Here is a 17,841-nt window from a genome sequence, read left to right as displayed (position 1 = left end):
TTCCTCATTTTAGTCTGTGAGCCTGTAATTAAGGACTTGGGGACCCTTAGAGGGAGTAAGGAATCTGCAGAACTTCTATATTGGGTTGCTCTGGCTTCTTCCACTAGCGCAGCCCCTGAATCAGCAAAGGCCAACAGCAGAACTGTCAGCCCTGGGGTCCTTGGAAATACAACTGAAGACAGGGTGGCTTGGGTTCTGTGAGGACCTCCTGGTTGGAGGTCGAAGGCAAAAGGCCTGTTCCTGTGAGTGTGCCTGTGTTGATGGCTCTGTCCCTTTAGAAGCATTGATAGTCCTGTAGGATGTCTGCCGGCCACGTGGGGCCAGTAACAGTGTCTTCCTCTACCAGAGCTGCAGCATCTCAGCGTCTTAGACCTGGGTTTTCTCACCCACTGGCACTCAAGTAGAAATACAATGGAAGGCCGATCACAGACTGTATTGTAAAAAGAAAAATAGGGGAAATTGATCTTAACAATGTATTTTAAATCAACAGACCCAGCATTTACATATAATTTCCATATGCAATCAATGTAAAAGCTGTTGAGGTATTTTATTGGGTTTTTTTTTTCTTATAGTGTCTTTGAAATTTAATGTTAATTCTTAGACACCAAATACTCCTTAAAAATATTTGATCCGCATTGAGAGATTTTTTAAAATTTCTTTTTGTTTTTAATATTGCTTACATAGTCAAATTGAGATTATATTAGACTTCAATGTGATAAAATAGAGTTACATACCCAAGTGGTCTCAGACATACTTAAAAATTTACCGATGACTGGACTGTGCTTTAACTTTTAAGCATAAAGATGTAAGCCTCATTCCATGGCCACTGGCCACATTTCACATGCTCAGCAGGCGTCTGTGGCTCGTGGCACCATTTCAGATAGCACAGATCTCAAGTCTCAAAGGCAGGTAGGACCTCTGGATTGTCCAGCCATTCCCTGTTTGACAGACAAGGAAATGAAGGTCTAAGGAGGGGGAAGGACCAGTCCAAAGGGTACTGGGATTTGGAAGACTGTGTTCTGGCTTGGCTTCTCCCCTTGTAGCCAAATGGTCACAGACAAAGGTTTTGTCTGCATGGAGCCTTCCACACACCGTTATTGCCCCTGCACTGCAGAAGTCACTGAGGACAGAATTAAATAACAGATACAAGACAGACATCTGACTACTGAGACCCTGCAAGCTAAGAGATGTTCACCGAGAGTCCTTTATACTCATCCTGTCTGCACGTCTTCAGAACAGTCTGTGGAGCCTCAAAAACCCATCACACAATGACAGATGTCACCTGTTGGGCCAGTCACAGTAACAGTTGCCGAAGCTACAGACGCTGAACGTCACACCAATATATGGGCTATACATATATTTAGGTTAAGAATTACCTTGCACTTTTCCATAGTCCCTCCTAAAGTGAGAGTTCCCCCAGCACGAGTTGGCTCCTGCTGACTGCTGTCCCATCCTCCCTGTAGGTTTTTAGGATGATCAAAGAACGCCCCACACATGCCATCACCGTGAGCGTTTCCTACTTGGAAATCTATAACGAGAACCTGTTTGATCTGTTGTCCACTCTGCCCTACGTGGGACCTTCTGTCACACCAATGACCATCGTGGAAAACCCTCAAGGGGTCTTCATTAAGGGCTTGTCAGTTCACCTCACCAGTCAGGAGGAGGATGCACTCAGCTGCCTGTTTGAGGTGAGATGACCGATTCTAAGGGACCCCCCATTCCTTCCCCTTCACTCCTTCATTGGTTATGTACTGTGATAAACAGAGTGAGAACTGCTTATGCCTTCTTAGCAAGCTCAGATTGTAAAGATACACAGTATCAAAAATATTTCATAATATTGTCTTTACACAAGATATCAACAATACATATTTTCGCTTATTTCCTTCCTTTTTTCCCCTGTGCAGTTATTTGTTTGCATAATGAAAGTCATTCTTATGACCCCTTTTTTGTTACTTCACATGAAATCATAAATATATTTGCTATAGAAAAAAATAAGGATTAATAGCTGCTCTGGTTTGGACCCAGCTGTGTGCAGTTTAATCCCAAAAGCCTTGTGTTATGGTGTTAAGATAGCAGGCACTTAGTCCAGTTCTGCTATGTGGAGGTGTGGACTTCTGAGAGCAATTAGGTTGGCTTAAGTCATCCTGGTGAATGAGCTATCCTTGAATCCTGATGACCTCACGGAGGCAGACAAAATGCATATTCCTTTTTTCTTTCTATGGGCCCCTGGGCCACCTCAGGACTTCAGGGGCCATCCAGCACTGTGAACGCAGGGCCATTTACCAATATACACTTCTTCCTTTTATAAGCTGGGTGTTAGTTTGGATGGTTAATATGCCCCCAAAGACCCCTGTAGTAAAGGCTGGGTCATCAAGGTGGCACTATTGGGAAGTGGTGCAAAGCTGGGGACAGTAGGAGGTCCTTAGGCCATGGGGGTGGGTCCTCTGAAGGAAGTTGTCCCAAGAAGGTTGTTACAAAAGCCTGAATTTACGGTCCTGGCACATCACGTGATCCTCCCTCCACACACACTCCAGCTCCACTATCTGCTGTCCTCACTGGGTAAAAAGCCAATGGGGCTGCCCAGCCATGGCCTTGAAGCTCCAAAATAAAGATCTAAATAACCCTTTTGTCCTAATGGAGTTAGGAGTAGCCCCAGGTATTTTATTATATTCATGAAAAGTGAACACGATATCATTGTTTTATAAAAGCTCCTGTAAGTTAAAAAAAAAAATAAGGCATAGGCAGGTGTTCATATACTCCGGGTATGAGTGCATAATGGTATAACCATGTCGGCAGCTTGCTGAAAAGTTAAGACACTCTCATCGCTGTACCTGTGGGGAAGGCCCTGAGGAAGCTCCTGGCTCCTGGCTTTGGATCAGCTCAGCTCCAGCCGTTGAGGAGTGAGCCAGCAGATGGAGGGTCTTTCTGTAGGTTTGATTTTCCAATAAAAATAAATAAATCTTTAGAAAATTCATCTTAGGTCCTAGCGGTTTTACTCTTAAGTATCTACCCATGAGGAATGAAGGCATTCATCTGTGTATGCAAAGGCTTGCATGATAGTATTCATGGCAGCATTATTCATCATAGCCCAAACCAGGAAGTAACCAAAAACCTGTTAACTAAATGAACAGAGAACCAAAATAGGATACATGCAGACCATGGAAAAACATTAGTGATTAAAAAGGCATGGGGGTGGGGGTTGGGTAAGTGCAGCACAGTGGTGTGGCAAGCTAACCCTCAGCCTGCAGTGCTGGCGTCCCATTCAGGCACCAATTCACGTATCTCTCCTTGAGTGTTTGTTTAGACATACTTCTGTCTTCTCTCTCTGTCTTCCAGGTCTTGTAACTACTTGTTCATGTTACCCACCTCCCTAGGGAACCTTTTGATTTTAGTTTCTAGTTTCCCATTTCTCTTTCCAACAGATGAGCCTGTCATCGCCTCTTAAAATTCAGTCGTTTGATAGAAATAGAATTTTACTCTCTCCTCCCATCTTGATTTTCTTCCTTAAACATATTAAGCAGGCTCAACTTCCTGCCACTTTGAGGTTCTGTCTCGCAGCCGCTCTTCCTCCTGACCCTGGCTGAGGGCACCTGGCTTCAAGGAGTTTTGTGCTATGACCAGATGCTCTGCTCCTTTCAGGTTGTGTCATTGGGAATCTATCAATTCCACTGGCATTTGTTTTTCTGTCAGGAACCTAGAGGATGTTACTAATCCAGAACCTCTCTTTTTAAAGTTAACTTATTTATCTGAAACACAGAATCCCAGACAGAGAGGAAAAGACAGAGATCTCCCACCCACTGGTTCACCTCTTAAACCCCAGGGCTTGGTGGGATTCAAATCTGTGCCATTTAGGATCCTGGGATTGCAGGTGGCAGCTTAACCCACTCCTCTGCAATGCCAATCCCCCTATCTACTTTTTAAAATGTGTTCATTTTCATTTACTTAAAATGCAGAGAGCCATAGTTTTGTAATGGGGGTTTGCCTGGAAGACCCAGTCATGTCATTAAAAAATGACCCAAATGGCTTGTCATTTGAGCTTTCAACGGTTAAGCACATTTCCCTTCTTCTTCAGGGAGAAACCAACAGGATGGTAGCCTCCCACATGATGAACAAAAACTCGTCCAGGTCGCATTGCATTTTCACCATCTACGTGGAGGTGGGTGTGAGTTCTACAATCAGACTAGACCAAGAGGTTGATTCCTGTGGGTGCTTCTTTTTAATGTCTAGCTAGCTGTTTTATTTATTTGAAAGTCAGACATCTCCTGTGCACTGATTCCTTCCCCAAATGCCCACAGCAGCCAGAGCTGGGCTCGAAGCCAGGAACTCCCTGGGCGGTAAGGGACCCAGGGACTGAAGACATCACCACCGCTGCCTCCCAGGGTGCGCATTAGGAGGAGGCTGGAAGAGAAGTGGGGCCAGAATTCAGACCCAGACACGCCGAGCTGGGGTTTGAGCATCTCCCAGCCACCTTTCCTGACAGTCTCATTTTGCTTTGCATGTTTTATAGGCTCGTTCTTGGACCTTATCAGATGAAAAGTACATCACTTCCAAAATCAACCTGGTGGACCTGGCAGGCTCCGAGAGGCTGGGCAAGTCTGGGGTAAGCGAGGGGAGCCTGGGATTCTTTCTCAACAAGTTCAGGTTCTGTCTCCAGCCTGGAGTCCGTGCCGCCTGCGCACGTGGACTGTCCCTGCTCAGGTGTCTTTGCGCACAGTCCTGAGCAAGCCAAGTGGAGCATGTGGACTCGCTGCAGGGACAGAGTGAGCATGGCAGCGGCAGGTCCTACCTCACAGGACTTTGGTAAACATGGAGGGAGATGATGCCACCTAAATTCTCAGTGGGGTGCCTGGCACTCGGTGGGTGCCCAGGCGGTGCTTGGAGCTAGTTGAATATATCTCAGTGTGTGTACACGAACGTGGCATTGTCAAGGACAATCTGTATGCGCATACTCATGCAAGTAGTCTCAGGAGTGTGTGCAGCCATATGAAGGTGTCAACACGTGTGTGTGCCGAGTGTGATGCTCAGGTGTCTGGCGACGCATATTCACCCTTGTGTGTGAGATTCTCACACAGACTTCCTGAGTGTTCCTCTGAGTTTTAGCAGAACCCACCAGGGAATGCAATCCCCTGATGGGACGGGAAGATGCAGAGGGCTCTTGGAAGGAAGCTCGCCAGACCTCAGGTCCTGCAGCATCATCGGGAGCAGGAGAGTACCACCCTGCTCACCAGGGTGGTATGGCGTGAGCACAGCTGGTCTTTGGTTTCTAGTCCGACGGCCAAGTCCTGAAGGAAGCCACCTACATCAACAAGTCTCTGTCGTTCCTGGAGCAGGCCATCATCGCCCTAGGGGACCAGAAGAGGGACCACATCCCCTTTCGACAGTGCAAGCTCACCCATGCCCTGAAGGACTCGTTAGGTGAGGATGTGGACTGTGCGGTGCCATGGGGCAGAAGGGACAGACCTGGAAAACACAAACACACACCTCAATCCTGGGGCCCCCAGAACCACTCCCTCTCCGTGCTGTGGACTCCCCTGCAGCCAACCTTGAAGAGACTGAATCCAACACTGGTGGCCCTTGTCTCACCTCCCTGACACGTGGGGGCTGGTCTCTCCTCCCAGCCTCCATTGGAATGTTCACCTCTACCGGAAAGAGCACCCCCTCTCTAATGCCCAAACAGCCGGATGAATCCTGCCCGACCCTGGAGATCTGGGGGCAGGGCTTTTTCTGTGCTGCCTTCTGAACAGACATCCCTGCATCCCAAGCCTCCGGGTTGGACCTGACCATACGGTCACTGAGTCTTCCTGTTAGCAGAGTGTCCTCTCCCAACTCCTTTTAGGAACATCCGGTGGTCGTGCCCTCTTCACTCTGTCTTCCCTGCCTCCACACACTTGGCCATGTTCCTGCTAACCCTATCTTAGAGCTGGGCACTTACACAGCAGACACTTCTTTCTTAAAGTTGTGGAGGTGGGAAGATCAAGGGCAAGGGGCCAGCAGGTTCAGTTCCTGGTATGAACCCTCTTTCCACCTGGCAGACAGCACCTTCTCACTGTAACATCACACAGAAAGCGAGAGAAGGCTCCTGTCTCTCTCCTCGCATAAAAGACATAGTTCCCATCATGAGAGCCCACCCTCATGACCCTCTCTATGCCTCCTTACTTCCCAAAGCCCTGCCCTGGAATGCCATCACACTGGAGAGCAGGGCCGTCATGTGTGGGTTTTGTGGGGTTGAACGTTCAGACCTTACCAGAACCCACCAGCTCCACAGGAGTTGCTAGCAGAAACCCCACATGGTTCATGGCTCTTCTGTGTCCTGCACCCTACAGGGGGAAACTGCAACATGGTCCTGGTGACAAATATCCATGGAGAAGCTGCCCAGTTGGAAGAGACGGTGTGTGAAGGCTGTGGCAGTGGCTGAGATTCCTCCATTGCACCCCGGGCGCCAGGGTTGGCCAAGCTTCACACTGGCCACAGGCACTGTCTGGAGTCAGGGAGTGGTGCCAGGAGATGAATCCAAGCTGAGGACATCTAGGGCCAGGATGCAAAACCCCAAGCCAAAGTTGTGTTGGGGGACAGCGAGCCAGGCAGGAGGCAGGTGGACTGGGAGCCAGCTTCCTGGGGTGGGTAGGCTGTTCCCCTGATGTGGGATAAAGAACACAGGTCAAGTCTTTGTTCTGACCACACACATCCCAACATCTTGAAAACATCACGCAGTGTCCAGGGCATGGCTCTGGCCTGTCCAAGGAGACAAGTGCTACGCACCTGCCATGCACCAGGTGGTGGTAGGGGAGGGGAGTGGCTCAGGAGAGCCAGGATGCATATGACCTTGGGCCCTAGTGTCCCCAGCCTAGAATGAGAGAGCCCAGATGGAAGCCATGGTCCAGAGGAGCCTTGGGGTCAGCTCAGGAGTGGAGCGGTGGGGCCAGCAGGGGTTTTCCCAGCACAAGTGATATGGACAAGGTGTGACCCTGCTAGGGACATCTTGTTGCCACCCAAAGGGACTCGGGGAAGAGGAAGGAAGAAAATAGCAGGATGGGCCCAGGGCAGTTAGGGGCAGGCGGGATACCAGCTGGCCTCCTGCAAGTGGCTGGAGAAAGACAGAACTATGGTCCAAGGTGTGGCTCTCTGCAATAAGTGTACAGTGGCCAGCAGGTCCCAGAGGGCCGGGGGAGGGGAGCTCTCTGAGGTGCAGAGGCTGTTTTGTGAACAGGCAAGGAGAGTGATCACATGACTGCCTGCCTTAGGTGTGGTGGTTTAAGGCACATACCAGGCCAGCCATCTGCATGGTGCTCTTTGGGGAACTGCATCCTTGCCAGGGCAGGAAAGGACCTTCTAGTTGTGTGCCCAGTGGTCTGTACCCACCCTCAGCCCCCTGGGGCCTCGGGGCACCAGCCAATGACATGTCAGCAGCCTCCCCGGGATGGCCTTGGGAGCAGGAGCCTTCAGGCTGCCATGCTGGGAAAGGTGGCCGCCTTTCTCACGGGGGAGCCCTGGATTGGAAGCCCAGAACTGGGTGACTGTCAGAGTCAGGTGAAAAGCTAGACACAAGGTCAGGTGTCCTTGTTAACTGTGTCCCTGCAGCAGTCAGGTCCCTGGGGAGTGCATGTGGATGGGGAGGTCTACCCGCTTTGCAGAGCCCTGTGACAGCCACCAGCTCTGCGTTTCAGCTGTCCTCGCTGCGCTTCGCCAGCAGGATGAAGCTAGTCACCACGGAGCCCGCCATCAACGAAAAGTACGATGCCGAGGTAGGAAAGGGCCAGGCACGGGGGCAAGTGGCTCAGATCACTCCTTTAACAGGAGGCACGCCTAGGGCCAGCCTGGCATGGGCCCCTGTAGTCCTGGATTCTGAAGCTCCTATTATCTTTGGTGTGTGTCCTCCGTGAGCACAGGACCTTTGCGCCCAGTGGGGTGGACCTGGTATCTGACCTTCGCTGCCTCGGCTGGTCCCTGATAGCCATGTCCCTGCGTCACTCAGCATTCATGTGGTGGTGATCCTGCTGATCAGCACTCTTCTCCCTAACCACTAGCTCTCTTGAGAGAGAAGTAGGGTGCTGTTTTGGCAGCCACTGTCCCCAGACTGCTGGCCCATGTCCCCAGGTTGTCTGCATGGTCATCTCCATCTTCAGCCTGTTCTCAGTGAGCGGTAGTCACTCCTGCAGAGTGAACCTGGCTGGTGGGGCTGGCAGCATGCAAGGGACAAGGCCCTCCCAGTCTGCCTCTGCCACCAGATCTCCAGCTGTCTGACTAGCTGTCCGTGCTGGGCCAAAGTTGACTGAGGAGACGCTCCTGCCCCTCTGCCCTCAACCTGTGATCCTGTGAAGTATTACCTGCAGGGGACTGAGGGATGGCTTTTGTGGCTGCCCTAACTGGACAGCATACATACAGAGCACTTCCATCCCCACAGAGAGTTCTAGTACATAGCCTTGGTCTAGAGCAAGTTAGAAGGTGAGACATTTCCAAGAAATAGGGGAGAGCAAGGTTTTTATGAAAGATGCTGGATAGGGAGTCACAGGTCAGAAGGCTGTGGACAAAGATGTAATGAGATTTGAGCCATGAGCCATGCATGTGCCTGAGAGATGCACATGGAGGCACAGGGGACCAGTTGGCATGGGGGGTGGGTAATCTCCCAGCCTGGTGGACGAGGGCTGCGCCCACGAGAGCAATGGAGAGGAGGTGGTGGGGCCAGAGGCCCAAGACCATGTGTTCTGCTGCAGGCGCCCATGGGGACGCCTGGGTATGAGTGCAGATATGAGCTTGCTGTGCTGTGAGCAAACAGCAGGCATCAGCAGGGATATTGGGATGGTTTTGGGGGTGGGGTGAGTGGCGTACACCATGGCTGCACCCCAAGGACCACGGGAACCATCCAGAAGGGGCCACTGTCCTAGCAGAGTAGGAGGAACCTGGAACCCAGAGGCTAGTGTCTCCCTGCTGGAAGAGGCCAAGAATGAGGGGCTGCTGAGAGCCCACACTCATCCCAGTTGGGGGACACCCCAGAAGCCTATGAAGTACCAGAGGCGTGCCAGGATGCTGGGGCACAGACTGAAGAGTTGTACACTTGATGTGGAAGAGGTAGGTGGCTTCTCTGATGACCCTTTGCCTCATCCCCTGCCCCCTCGGCATGGTTTTCTGGCAGCGAATGGTCAAGAACCTGGGGAAGGAAGTGGAACTGCTGAAGCAAGAGTTGGCCATCCATGACAGCCTGGTAAGACATCTGGAATAGGGCAAGACTAGAGGACCTGGGGCCAGCAGCATGGATTCAAGTCTTCAAGCCCCTGGCCTGTGGGTCAGGACTGGATGGCATGGATGGGGAAGGAACAGAGCCAGCTCAGGCCTGTGCCCAACCTCCCCACATGCCGCTCCCACCTGGGGTCAGGTCCCCATTGCTCAGCCCTCGTTCTCCATTCTCATTCAAGGCCAACCGCACGCTCGTGACCTACGACCCCATGAATGAAATGCAGATCGCTGAGATCAACTCTCAGGTGCGGAGGTACCTGGAGGGAACACTGGACGAGATCGATGTAAGGAGCCCCTCCACAGGAACCCAATGCTCAGCCAGCCTGGGCCTCCCTGTACTGGGGACACTTTCTACATGTGGGCACAGTGCAGAGAGGGGAACTGGGGGTCAGGAGCCTTCAGTACACCATGGTCTCATGTTACATGAGGCCTAAGGGTTACAAGGATGTGGGGCTGGACAGAGAAGCTGGTGGCCTTGAAAACATGTGGTACAGGAGGTAGTCAGTTTTGAGAGCTCAAGGTCACCCAGTTTCACTCCCACCTGAGCTGCAACCTCATTATCCTCACTGAGTGGCCACAGGTACCGTGCTCGCCTCATGTCCAACAGTTGTGCGTGAGGAGCAGTGAGCAGGGCTTACTAACGACTGCTTCTCCCACACATGTGACAAGAGGCTGTCAGGGGTTGGCAGCTGCCCTGCTTGACTGCAGGGCAGGTCCTGGGCCCACGTGGATCAGGAAGGGTCCCTTGGGGACAGATGCATCCTGTTTGTACCACAAAGGCCGTCCGGCAGCTGCACAAGGCAGGCCTGCACTCCTGGGGAGTGGGTTCTTTAGGCCTGCCCGGTGAGGGTGGGTTGGGGCTTGTGTGATGACTGGGGGCCGCAAGGGATGTTGACAAACTTGCTGCGTGTGTGTCTGTGTCCTACCAGAAAGGCTCAGAAATGGGCTCCCTGTGTAGACGGCAGGGCATCTGGGAAGCAGCAGAGAGCCAAGATTCACTTAGAACTCTAGTCTTAGACAGTAGGTGGGCATTGGAGGCCTCAACTCAGTGGGTAAGATGCTTCTGGGGACCCTGGTATCCCCTCTCGGAGTGCCTGGGCTCCAGTCCTGGCTTTGCTTCCAGTTCCAGCTTCCTGTTGATGTGCTCCCTGGGAGACAGCAGGTGATGGCTAAAGTACATGAGTCCCTGCCACCCATGCGGGAGACCTAGATGGAGTTCTAGGCTCCTGGCATTAGTCTGCTCCAGTGCCCGCTGTCGTGGGCATTTGGAGAATGAACCAGCAGCCCAAGAACTGTGGATGGAAACAGACCCAGCTGGGGAGCTAAGGGGATGCCCCAGCTGAGATGGCGTTTCCACTGGTAATGCTGAAAGTAGGAATGGGTGCAGGAAGCTGGGCTGGACATGGCTTCAGCCTCCACCAGCACGGGAGTGCACTGAGTCTGGGGAGCGACAGATTTGGCTAGGCTCCAGCCCACGCTGGTACTCATGAGAGCCAGATTGGGTGTAGAACAGGCTAGGCTAGGTCTGGACTCCTGCTGAACCACATGAAAACTGTGTCTGGGCACGGATGGGTCTCGCTAGGCTGCAACACCCAACAGCAAGAACCAGAATGGGTGGGGGCCAGTTGAGCAAGGCCAGGACAGGATATGGACAAAGTCAACCTGGGCCAAGGACCCACTAGTGTGTGTGAGAACTGCAACTAGGAGGAGTGTTGATGGAGGAGCTTGGGAAACTCCTTTACTGGGATGTAGTCCCTGCAGGTGAATGCAACAAGCAAGGGAAGGAGCAGCCCAGGCCATGCCAGGTTACAGTGCTCACCAGCATACATGTGGGTCAGGTCTGGGGACAGACCAGTCTGGGCGAGCATATAACACCCACTGGCAGATCAGAGAGCCAGGACAGGGGGCAGGAGGAACCAGATCGGGCCACGACACCAACCAGTTCACATTAGGACCGGGACAGCGATCAGACTGGGCTGGGCTGAGCTGGGCTGGGCTGGACTAGTCTAGGCTGCAGTGTCCACCAACAGGAGCTGGAACAGGGAGCAGATTTGACCAGGCCATTCTGTGCAGTAAGATTGTGGACTCTGAGGTGAGGTGAATCATGCCAGCCTGGACCCAGCAGGGGCCAGGTTCATGAATCCCAGGGATGGGATCTGACAGGGCTCGGGTAGCTTGGCTCAGGTCCTAGAGCTCACCTGAATGATGGTGGCTTTATTTGTGAGCCCTGGGGATGGGGGATCCAGTGGGGCCTGGGTTATCTGGCCCAAGCCAGATTGGGTCTGTGTTGGGTCTGTGAGCCCCAGGGGTGGAGGATCTGACAGGGCTCAGATTACCTGTCCTGGGGACTGGGGCCTGTTTCAAGGTGGGTTCCGGATTTATGAGTCCCAGCAGTGGGAGACCTGGTGGGGCTTGGATCCCCTGGCCCGAGGCCTGGAACCTGCTTACTAGTGGATGTCAGGTTTGTGAGTTTCAGGGATGGGGGATCAGTCAGGGCTTCGGTTGCCTGGCCGGGTCCTTGAGCTCACCTGCAAGAAAATGTCCTACTTAGTGAAAAAGGCTAAACAGTGAACACGGGCCCCGTTGTAAAAGGAGAACATGGCAGCTCACTTGGTGTCATAGTAGAACAGAAAAAACTGGACAACTTATTGATTCATTTATATTGGAAAAGCAGATTTACAGAGAGAAGAGACAGAGAAAAAAAATCCGTAAGTCAGTTCACTCTCTAAATGGCCGTAATGGCTGGAACTGAGCTGATCTGAAGTCAGGAGCCAGGAGCCAAGAACTTCTACTGGGTTTCCCATATGGATGCAGGGTCCCAAGGCTTTGGGCTGTCCCCCAGGCCATAAGCAGGGAGCTGGACTGGGAGTGTAACAGCTGGGACGCAAACAGACGTCCATTTTGGATCATAGTGCTGGAATGGGGAGGGTTAGTCAATTGAGCCACCACACTGGACCCTGGAAGGCTCTTTTATTTTCAAGAGTAAAAGCCATTTATTTCCCTTTTAAGGAAGTGTCCCCTTAGGGGGAAAAAAAAGGTTTCACACTTCAGTGAGCTCTGCATCAAAATTGCCCATGAACCAAGGGAGGCTGCCCTGATCCCAGGTGTCACCTTCTTGAGATGGCGCACTCAGCATCAGATAGGGGCCTGATCCCCCACAGACATGGACGCTGTGAGGTCCTGGGTACCCAGTGTCTGACCACCTCCCTGCTCCCTCTCCAGATCATCAATCTGAGACAGATCCAGGAGGTCTTCAACCAGTTCCGGGTGGTTCTGAGGTGAGGTGCTTGCACACTCCTCCACACCCCCGCCACAGTGCCATACTGCATGCGCACAGTCCTGTTTCCCAGGTCTCCCCCTTAGCAGGCTCCTCAGTTGGGGGTGGGGCGGGGGACGAGTAGTGGAGATTTCCTGAGCTCATTCATCAGGCAGAAGGTGTTTATTGAGTGCCAGCCCTGTAGGTGCTCTGCCCCTTGTCTGGGCACATTTGTGGTTTTTATTTGGGTGCAGACACAACTCAACAACCCGAGAGCTCTATGTGGGATGTGGATGGGGGCGTGGGGAGGGGCTGAGGTGTAGCCACCTGTGTCCCAGGGGCCTGGAGGAGACAGCACCTAGGCAAGGGCTCACAGTTCCGAGTGAGACCTACAGTCCTTGAGAAATGTCAGCTTGGAGCAGGTGCACTGGGCATGTGCAGATGGGGTGTGGGTCAGGGTCCTGCCCAGGCAGTTTGGGGTAAACAGCCCCACCTGAATGACTTTGAACCCCAGGATGTGATTCTTGCCCCAATGGATTCTGCGTAGCCCCCAGTACAGGGCGTTCCTGCTCTCTCTCTCTCCCAAGCCAACAGGAACAGGAAGTAGAATCGGCTCTGCGCAGAAAGTTCACCCTCACAGACAAGAGCGACAATACCGCCATCTCCACTGTCCAGAAGGTAAGCACGCTTGTTCCTGACTACCTGCCCCCCACCCAGAGTTTGCACTGCCACACCAGCGTCGTGTATCAAACAGTGGGGTTTACACACACAAAGACAGCAGCAGGCTTCATGTGTGGTGCAAGGGCAAGCTCCTTTGGAGATGAAAGTGATTTTTGTGAAGCAGAGACCAATTCCTGGAGTTAGTTGGCACCAAACCATAAGATTCTTGATGACAGGATGGGTGCAGAAGGCATGAATGTAGTCAGGTGCCCCAGGAAGGCCTTGGGATACAGCCTAGAGCTGGTTGGCTGCAGCCAAGTCTTAGTCTGTGGAGGACACCGTGCCCACCCTGAGCCTCAGGAGCCCAAGCCCAGAAGCCTGCAGCTGGTCTCTCTCTCCTCCCTGACCCTCCAGTCAGGGCCCGGGAATGCTGACACCCAGCTGGTAGGTGAGCTGGATGGAGAAGGCTTTGGACTTGGGATTGCCCCTCTCTCTACCAAACCCGGAAAGAGATCCAGGTTCAAGAAGATGTTCAAAGCACAGCCCAGGTGAGTGCTCCCTGTCAGCACCTGGCCTTCCTTTGTAGAGAAACGGGAGGTCATGAGCGGTCCTGTACCCTCACCCGCCTGCCCCAGTGTCAGCTCCTGTGTGGTCACAATGGGTGTCACTACTGCCAACAAGAGTAAATCTGCAGGGCCAGTGTGCACAGCCTGTGGTCCCCTGGCTTTACCAAGGTCTTCTGCAGGCTGGGTCAGGTCACCTGAAACCCCGGGGTAAAGCAGGTAGTGGGATGGGTAGTGGCAAGGGAAGGGTGCCCAAGTTCACTTGTTGAGCATCTCACATACCCCTGCGCTGAGGGCTGCTGTTAGCAGGAAGCAAGGCGCAGGCTCCAGAGGTAAGGCCTGCATGCTTCTGTACTTCCTGCCCCGAGGGGTCACTTTGCATGGCCACAGGAGCCTCTCTGCCTCCACCAAAACCACTGGGTTTCTGCAAGGATGAGTGCATGAAAGCAGACCCTGTCTGCAGGCCAGAACCTTAAAACAGGGGTCAGGGGACACCGGGGACCCAGGCTGCTTCCTCCCTCTTGAGGCAAAACGGTTATCTCCTCTCTTCCCGGCCTCTGGGGCAATCAGGGCAAGACCAGATGGGTTGAGGCCTGGGATTCCACAACCCGCACTTGCTGGAAGTACAAGAAAGGTGAGACAAACGGAGGGAAGAGACTGGAGGATCCTCGCTGCCCATCGCTGAGCCCCGACGCTTTGTGTCTCCCCAGGACCTCAGCAAGAAAGAAGGGTACCAGCAACTCCGTGAGTGGCAAGGAACTGGATGTCTCCCCCTCCAAAACCCAGGTGGTCCCAGGGGATGGCAAAGACATGATTTTGCGGGACCAGGAGACCCCCAGCACGGAGCGCCTTCCCTCAGACTCCCCTAAGGAGGAGTTACGCCCACCCAGGTAACTGAGGGACCTGAGCTCCGCCACCAGGTCTGTCCAGAGCGGGGTGCTTTCCTCTGTATGTAGAGTGGCTGCAGAGAAAAGAAGGGACACAGCCTCACTAAGACAAGGACATGACCCAACCTCTGTAGCAACCCTAAGACCTGGCCTTAAACATGGAACCATCTGAGAACCTGCAGGCAGCCGTTCCTGAAATCCTTGGGGGATATGCCTTTGGTGTAAGCAGCATACTCTCAAAGGCATGAGAGAACCGTGGTCCCTCCCCTTCTCCCCACCCCTCTGTGAGGGAGATCCTAGGAAGTAGAAACATGCAAAAGATTTATGCAAAGAAAAAAAAAATTGGAGGAAAACCCTTCAGAGGCAGGCAGCATCAGAGAAAGAGCACTGTGTGAACTAACTTCTCTGCCCTCAGCTCATGCTGGCGCAGGAAGGTTCCTCTGCAGCCGCAGGTGCTTCCAGACGGTGAGAGCGAGAGCAAGCGGGCAGGTAGCACTGCGAGCCCACCTGCACTGTGCACCCTCTCACTGTTCAGTTGTCACTGTGTTTGCTGCGGGTGGTGTCATCTTGTTTTGATGTGTTTCAAAGTCAGCTGCAGCATCTGTTCCCTTCGCCACTGCTTCTTCCGTGGTCCCCTGAACCAGCGCTCAGGGGTGGGGAGAGTTAAGATACCAAACCACTGTGTTCTGTGTGGCCTTAAGCATTTAGATGTATGTCAGAGGGCCAAACGTGATGGCTCTATCAGCTAATTCTCCCCTGGCAAGCACCAGCATCCCATATGAGCGCCGGTTTGTGTCCTAGTTGCTCCACTTCCCATTTGGCCTGGGAAAGTAGCAGAGGATGGCCGATGGCCTAAGACCCTAGGCCCCTGGACCCACATGAGAAGCTCCTGGCTTTGGAATGGCTCAGCTCTGGCCATTGTGGCCACGTGGGGAGTGAACCAGTGGATGGAAGATCTTTCTGTTCTTCCTTTTTTCTGTAACTTTGCCTTTCCAATAAAAATAAATAAATCTTTTTTAAAAAAATAAGGTATGTCAAAGAAATTCTAGAAGGATCTGCACTAAAGTATTATTGACGGGAGAGATCAAGTGGATTTTGCTTTGCTTTCCATGGCTCCAGCTCTCTCTCCTCCTCACCCCTCCTCCCCGCTCTGTCTCCAGACCCAGCACCCCACCCTCCAAGGCCGTGGCCTTTGAGGACTTTAAGAAGGAGCGAGGGAGTGTGATCAACCGCATCTTCAAAGAGAACAAGGCCATTCTGAACGAGCGGAGCAGGAGAGCCAGCGAGGTGACACAGCGCATCAACGCCATCAAGAAGGAGATCGACGAGACCGAGGAGGTGCTAGAGTCCCAGAAACCGCTAGGGGAGAAGCAAGGTAGGCAGGGCCGGCAGATGGCCAGGAGCTGGAGCGGCTGGGGAGTGACTCAGGTCCTCCTGCTCCAAGTGGGGCAGCCTTGGGCCCTAGGGGATTGGGAAAGCATGGGAACTTCAGGGGGCTGCGGGATGTGTGGGTCCTTGCACATAGCCAAGTAAGTCCCTTACTGTCAGCCAGCCTCTGCCTGGATTCTGACTTGCATGCTGGGCCTTCTCTTTGTCTTTCTGTCTCTCTCTTCCTCTTTCTGTTTTCATTTGCAAGGCAGAGTTCCAGAAAGGAGGAGAGAGAGAGAAGGGGGAGATCCTCCATCCTCTGCTTCACAATAGCCAGAGCTGAGTCAATCCAAAGCCAAGAAAGAGGCTCTTCCTGGTTTCCCACATGGTATAGAGTCCCAAGGACTTGGGCCATCTTCTGCTGCTTTCCCAGGCCATAGACAGGGAGCTGAATCAGAAATGGAGCAGCCAGGACACAAACCAGCAGTCGTATGGGATACCTGCACCACAGACAGAGGCAAAGCTCACTATGCAGACTTCGTGCTTCTGTACCCCTCTCACTCCTGCCACAAGTTGAAATCCTTCCCCTAAGGTGATGGTAGCAGAAGTGGTGCCTTGCGCCCAGCATTGTGGGGCAATGGGAAAACAGTGGAAGATGGCCCCCAAGTGGGCCTCTAACACCCATGTGAGAGACCTGGATGGGAATCAAGATTCCTGCCTTGGCCCTGTGGAGCAGCTAGCATTGCAACTGACACCTGTATGGGATGCCATTGTCACAAGTGGTAGCTTTACCTGCTATGCCACAATACTGGCTCCCAACAGTGAGTCTTAATAAACACCTCCAAGAATTCTAACGCATGTGCAGTTCTGGGAACCATTTATTTGTCCAAGAGGGATGTTGGTTCGGTTCATTCTGGGAATATATTTTGAGAAACCTGGTTCTAGCAGATTTCACAACAGACCCACTGAGTGTAAGTCCAGTTACAATTTTGCCAGCCTAAAACAACAACCAGCTCAAGGATGTCCTGCGGCACCTAGGCCACACATCACATTGAAGTGGAGGGATCTGGCAAGGGGGTCTCTGAATCCACCCCCCAACCCTGATGCCAGATCTCAGAGTTGGAGTAGATAATGGACCCAGTGACATAACACATCTTCTGTTTCTCCAGTCAACATCAGTGGGGGTACCAGTGCTATCCTCCAGCACCCAGGCTCTGCCTTGTGCATCTGCCACACCCCTCAGGTCACAGGCATAACACGCCTGTCCCACACCTAGGAAGATGGTTTGGTGTGACGTCTCTGCTAAATTCACCGAGCTGAATGAGTGACTAGATAGACTGCCTTGTTTTGTCTTAAAGCAGTAGCTCTCTATGCATAGGTGGACTTTGAGAAGTCCATACACAGTGCCATGGCTGAGCCTGCTGAGAGCCACCTGCCCTGGTGCACACATCTGCTCATCTCTAGCAAGAAAGTCAGCAGAGACCACCGAGTGGTGGATTTGCATCTTTGTGGATGCCAGCCAGGGATGGCAGCTCCTGTAGACAACCCACAAGGAAGGTGATAGGGGTACTTGCTAAATATCTCTTGCTGATGCAGGTCAGGTTCAAAATATGTTCCCTTCTACCTCCCCTTCCCATTTGCCGCCCTGACCTCCACTGTCTCCCCGGCAGGCGAGTACAAGGCCGAAGGAGTGCTGGTGGTGGACGAGGAGGAGTTCCAGCTGATCCTGAAGCTCAAAGACCTCAAGAAGCAGTACCGCAGCGAGTACAGGGATCTGCTCGACCTCCGGGCCGAGATCCAGTACTGCCAGCGCCTGGTGGACCAGTGTCGCCACCGCCTGCTCACAGGTGCGCCTGCTGCAGAGGGCAAGACGTGG

At 52.8% G+C, this 17,841-nt stretch overlaps 1 protein-coding gene across 1 annotated transcript in view; it reads left to right on the top strand.

The window, feature by feature from the left end:
* LOC121165637 (kinesin-like protein KIF9) overlaps positions 1-17,841 on the top strand; it is a 28,967-nt gene that overhangs the window by 8,701 nt on the left and 2,425 nt on the right. The window contains exons 5-18 of the mRNA XM_040994334.1: positions 1,464-1,688; positions 4,073-4,156; positions 4,508-4,600; positions 5,268-5,415; positions 6,324-6,388; positions 7,665-7,742; positions 9,131-9,199; positions 9,411-9,515; positions 12,454-12,509; positions 13,075-13,165; positions 13,562-13,695; positions 14,421-14,600; positions 15,758-15,972; positions 17,636-17,812. Of these exons, the coding sequence (XP_040850268.1) occupies positions 1,464-1,688; positions 4,073-4,156; positions 4,508-4,600; positions 5,268-5,415; positions 6,324-6,388; positions 7,665-7,742; positions 9,131-9,199; positions 9,411-9,515; positions 12,454-12,509; positions 13,075-13,165; positions 13,562-13,695; positions 14,421-14,600; positions 15,758-15,972; positions 17,636-17,812 (1,720 nt within the window). The remainder of the gene's footprint in view (positions 1-1,463; positions 1,689-4,072; positions 4,157-4,507; positions 4,601-5,267; positions 5,416-6,323; positions 6,389-7,664; positions 7,743-9,130; positions 9,200-9,410; positions 9,516-12,453; positions 12,510-13,074; positions 13,166-13,561; positions 13,696-14,420; positions 14,601-15,757; positions 15,973-17,635; positions 17,813-17,841) is intronic.

The sequence above is a fragment of the Ochotona curzoniae genome, unplaced genomic scaffold, assembly GCF_017591425.1.
Source record: "Ochotona curzoniae isolate NIBS_2020 unplaced genomic scaffold, NIBS_Ocur_1.0 contig_908, whole genome shotgun sequence".
NCBI classification, from domain to species: Eukaryota; Metazoa; Chordata; class Mammalia; order Lagomorpha; family Ochotonidae; genus Ochotona; species Ochotona curzoniae.
The sequence above is the reverse complement of the archived record's forward strand: the minus strand, read 5'-3'. Positions and strand labels throughout refer to the sequence as shown.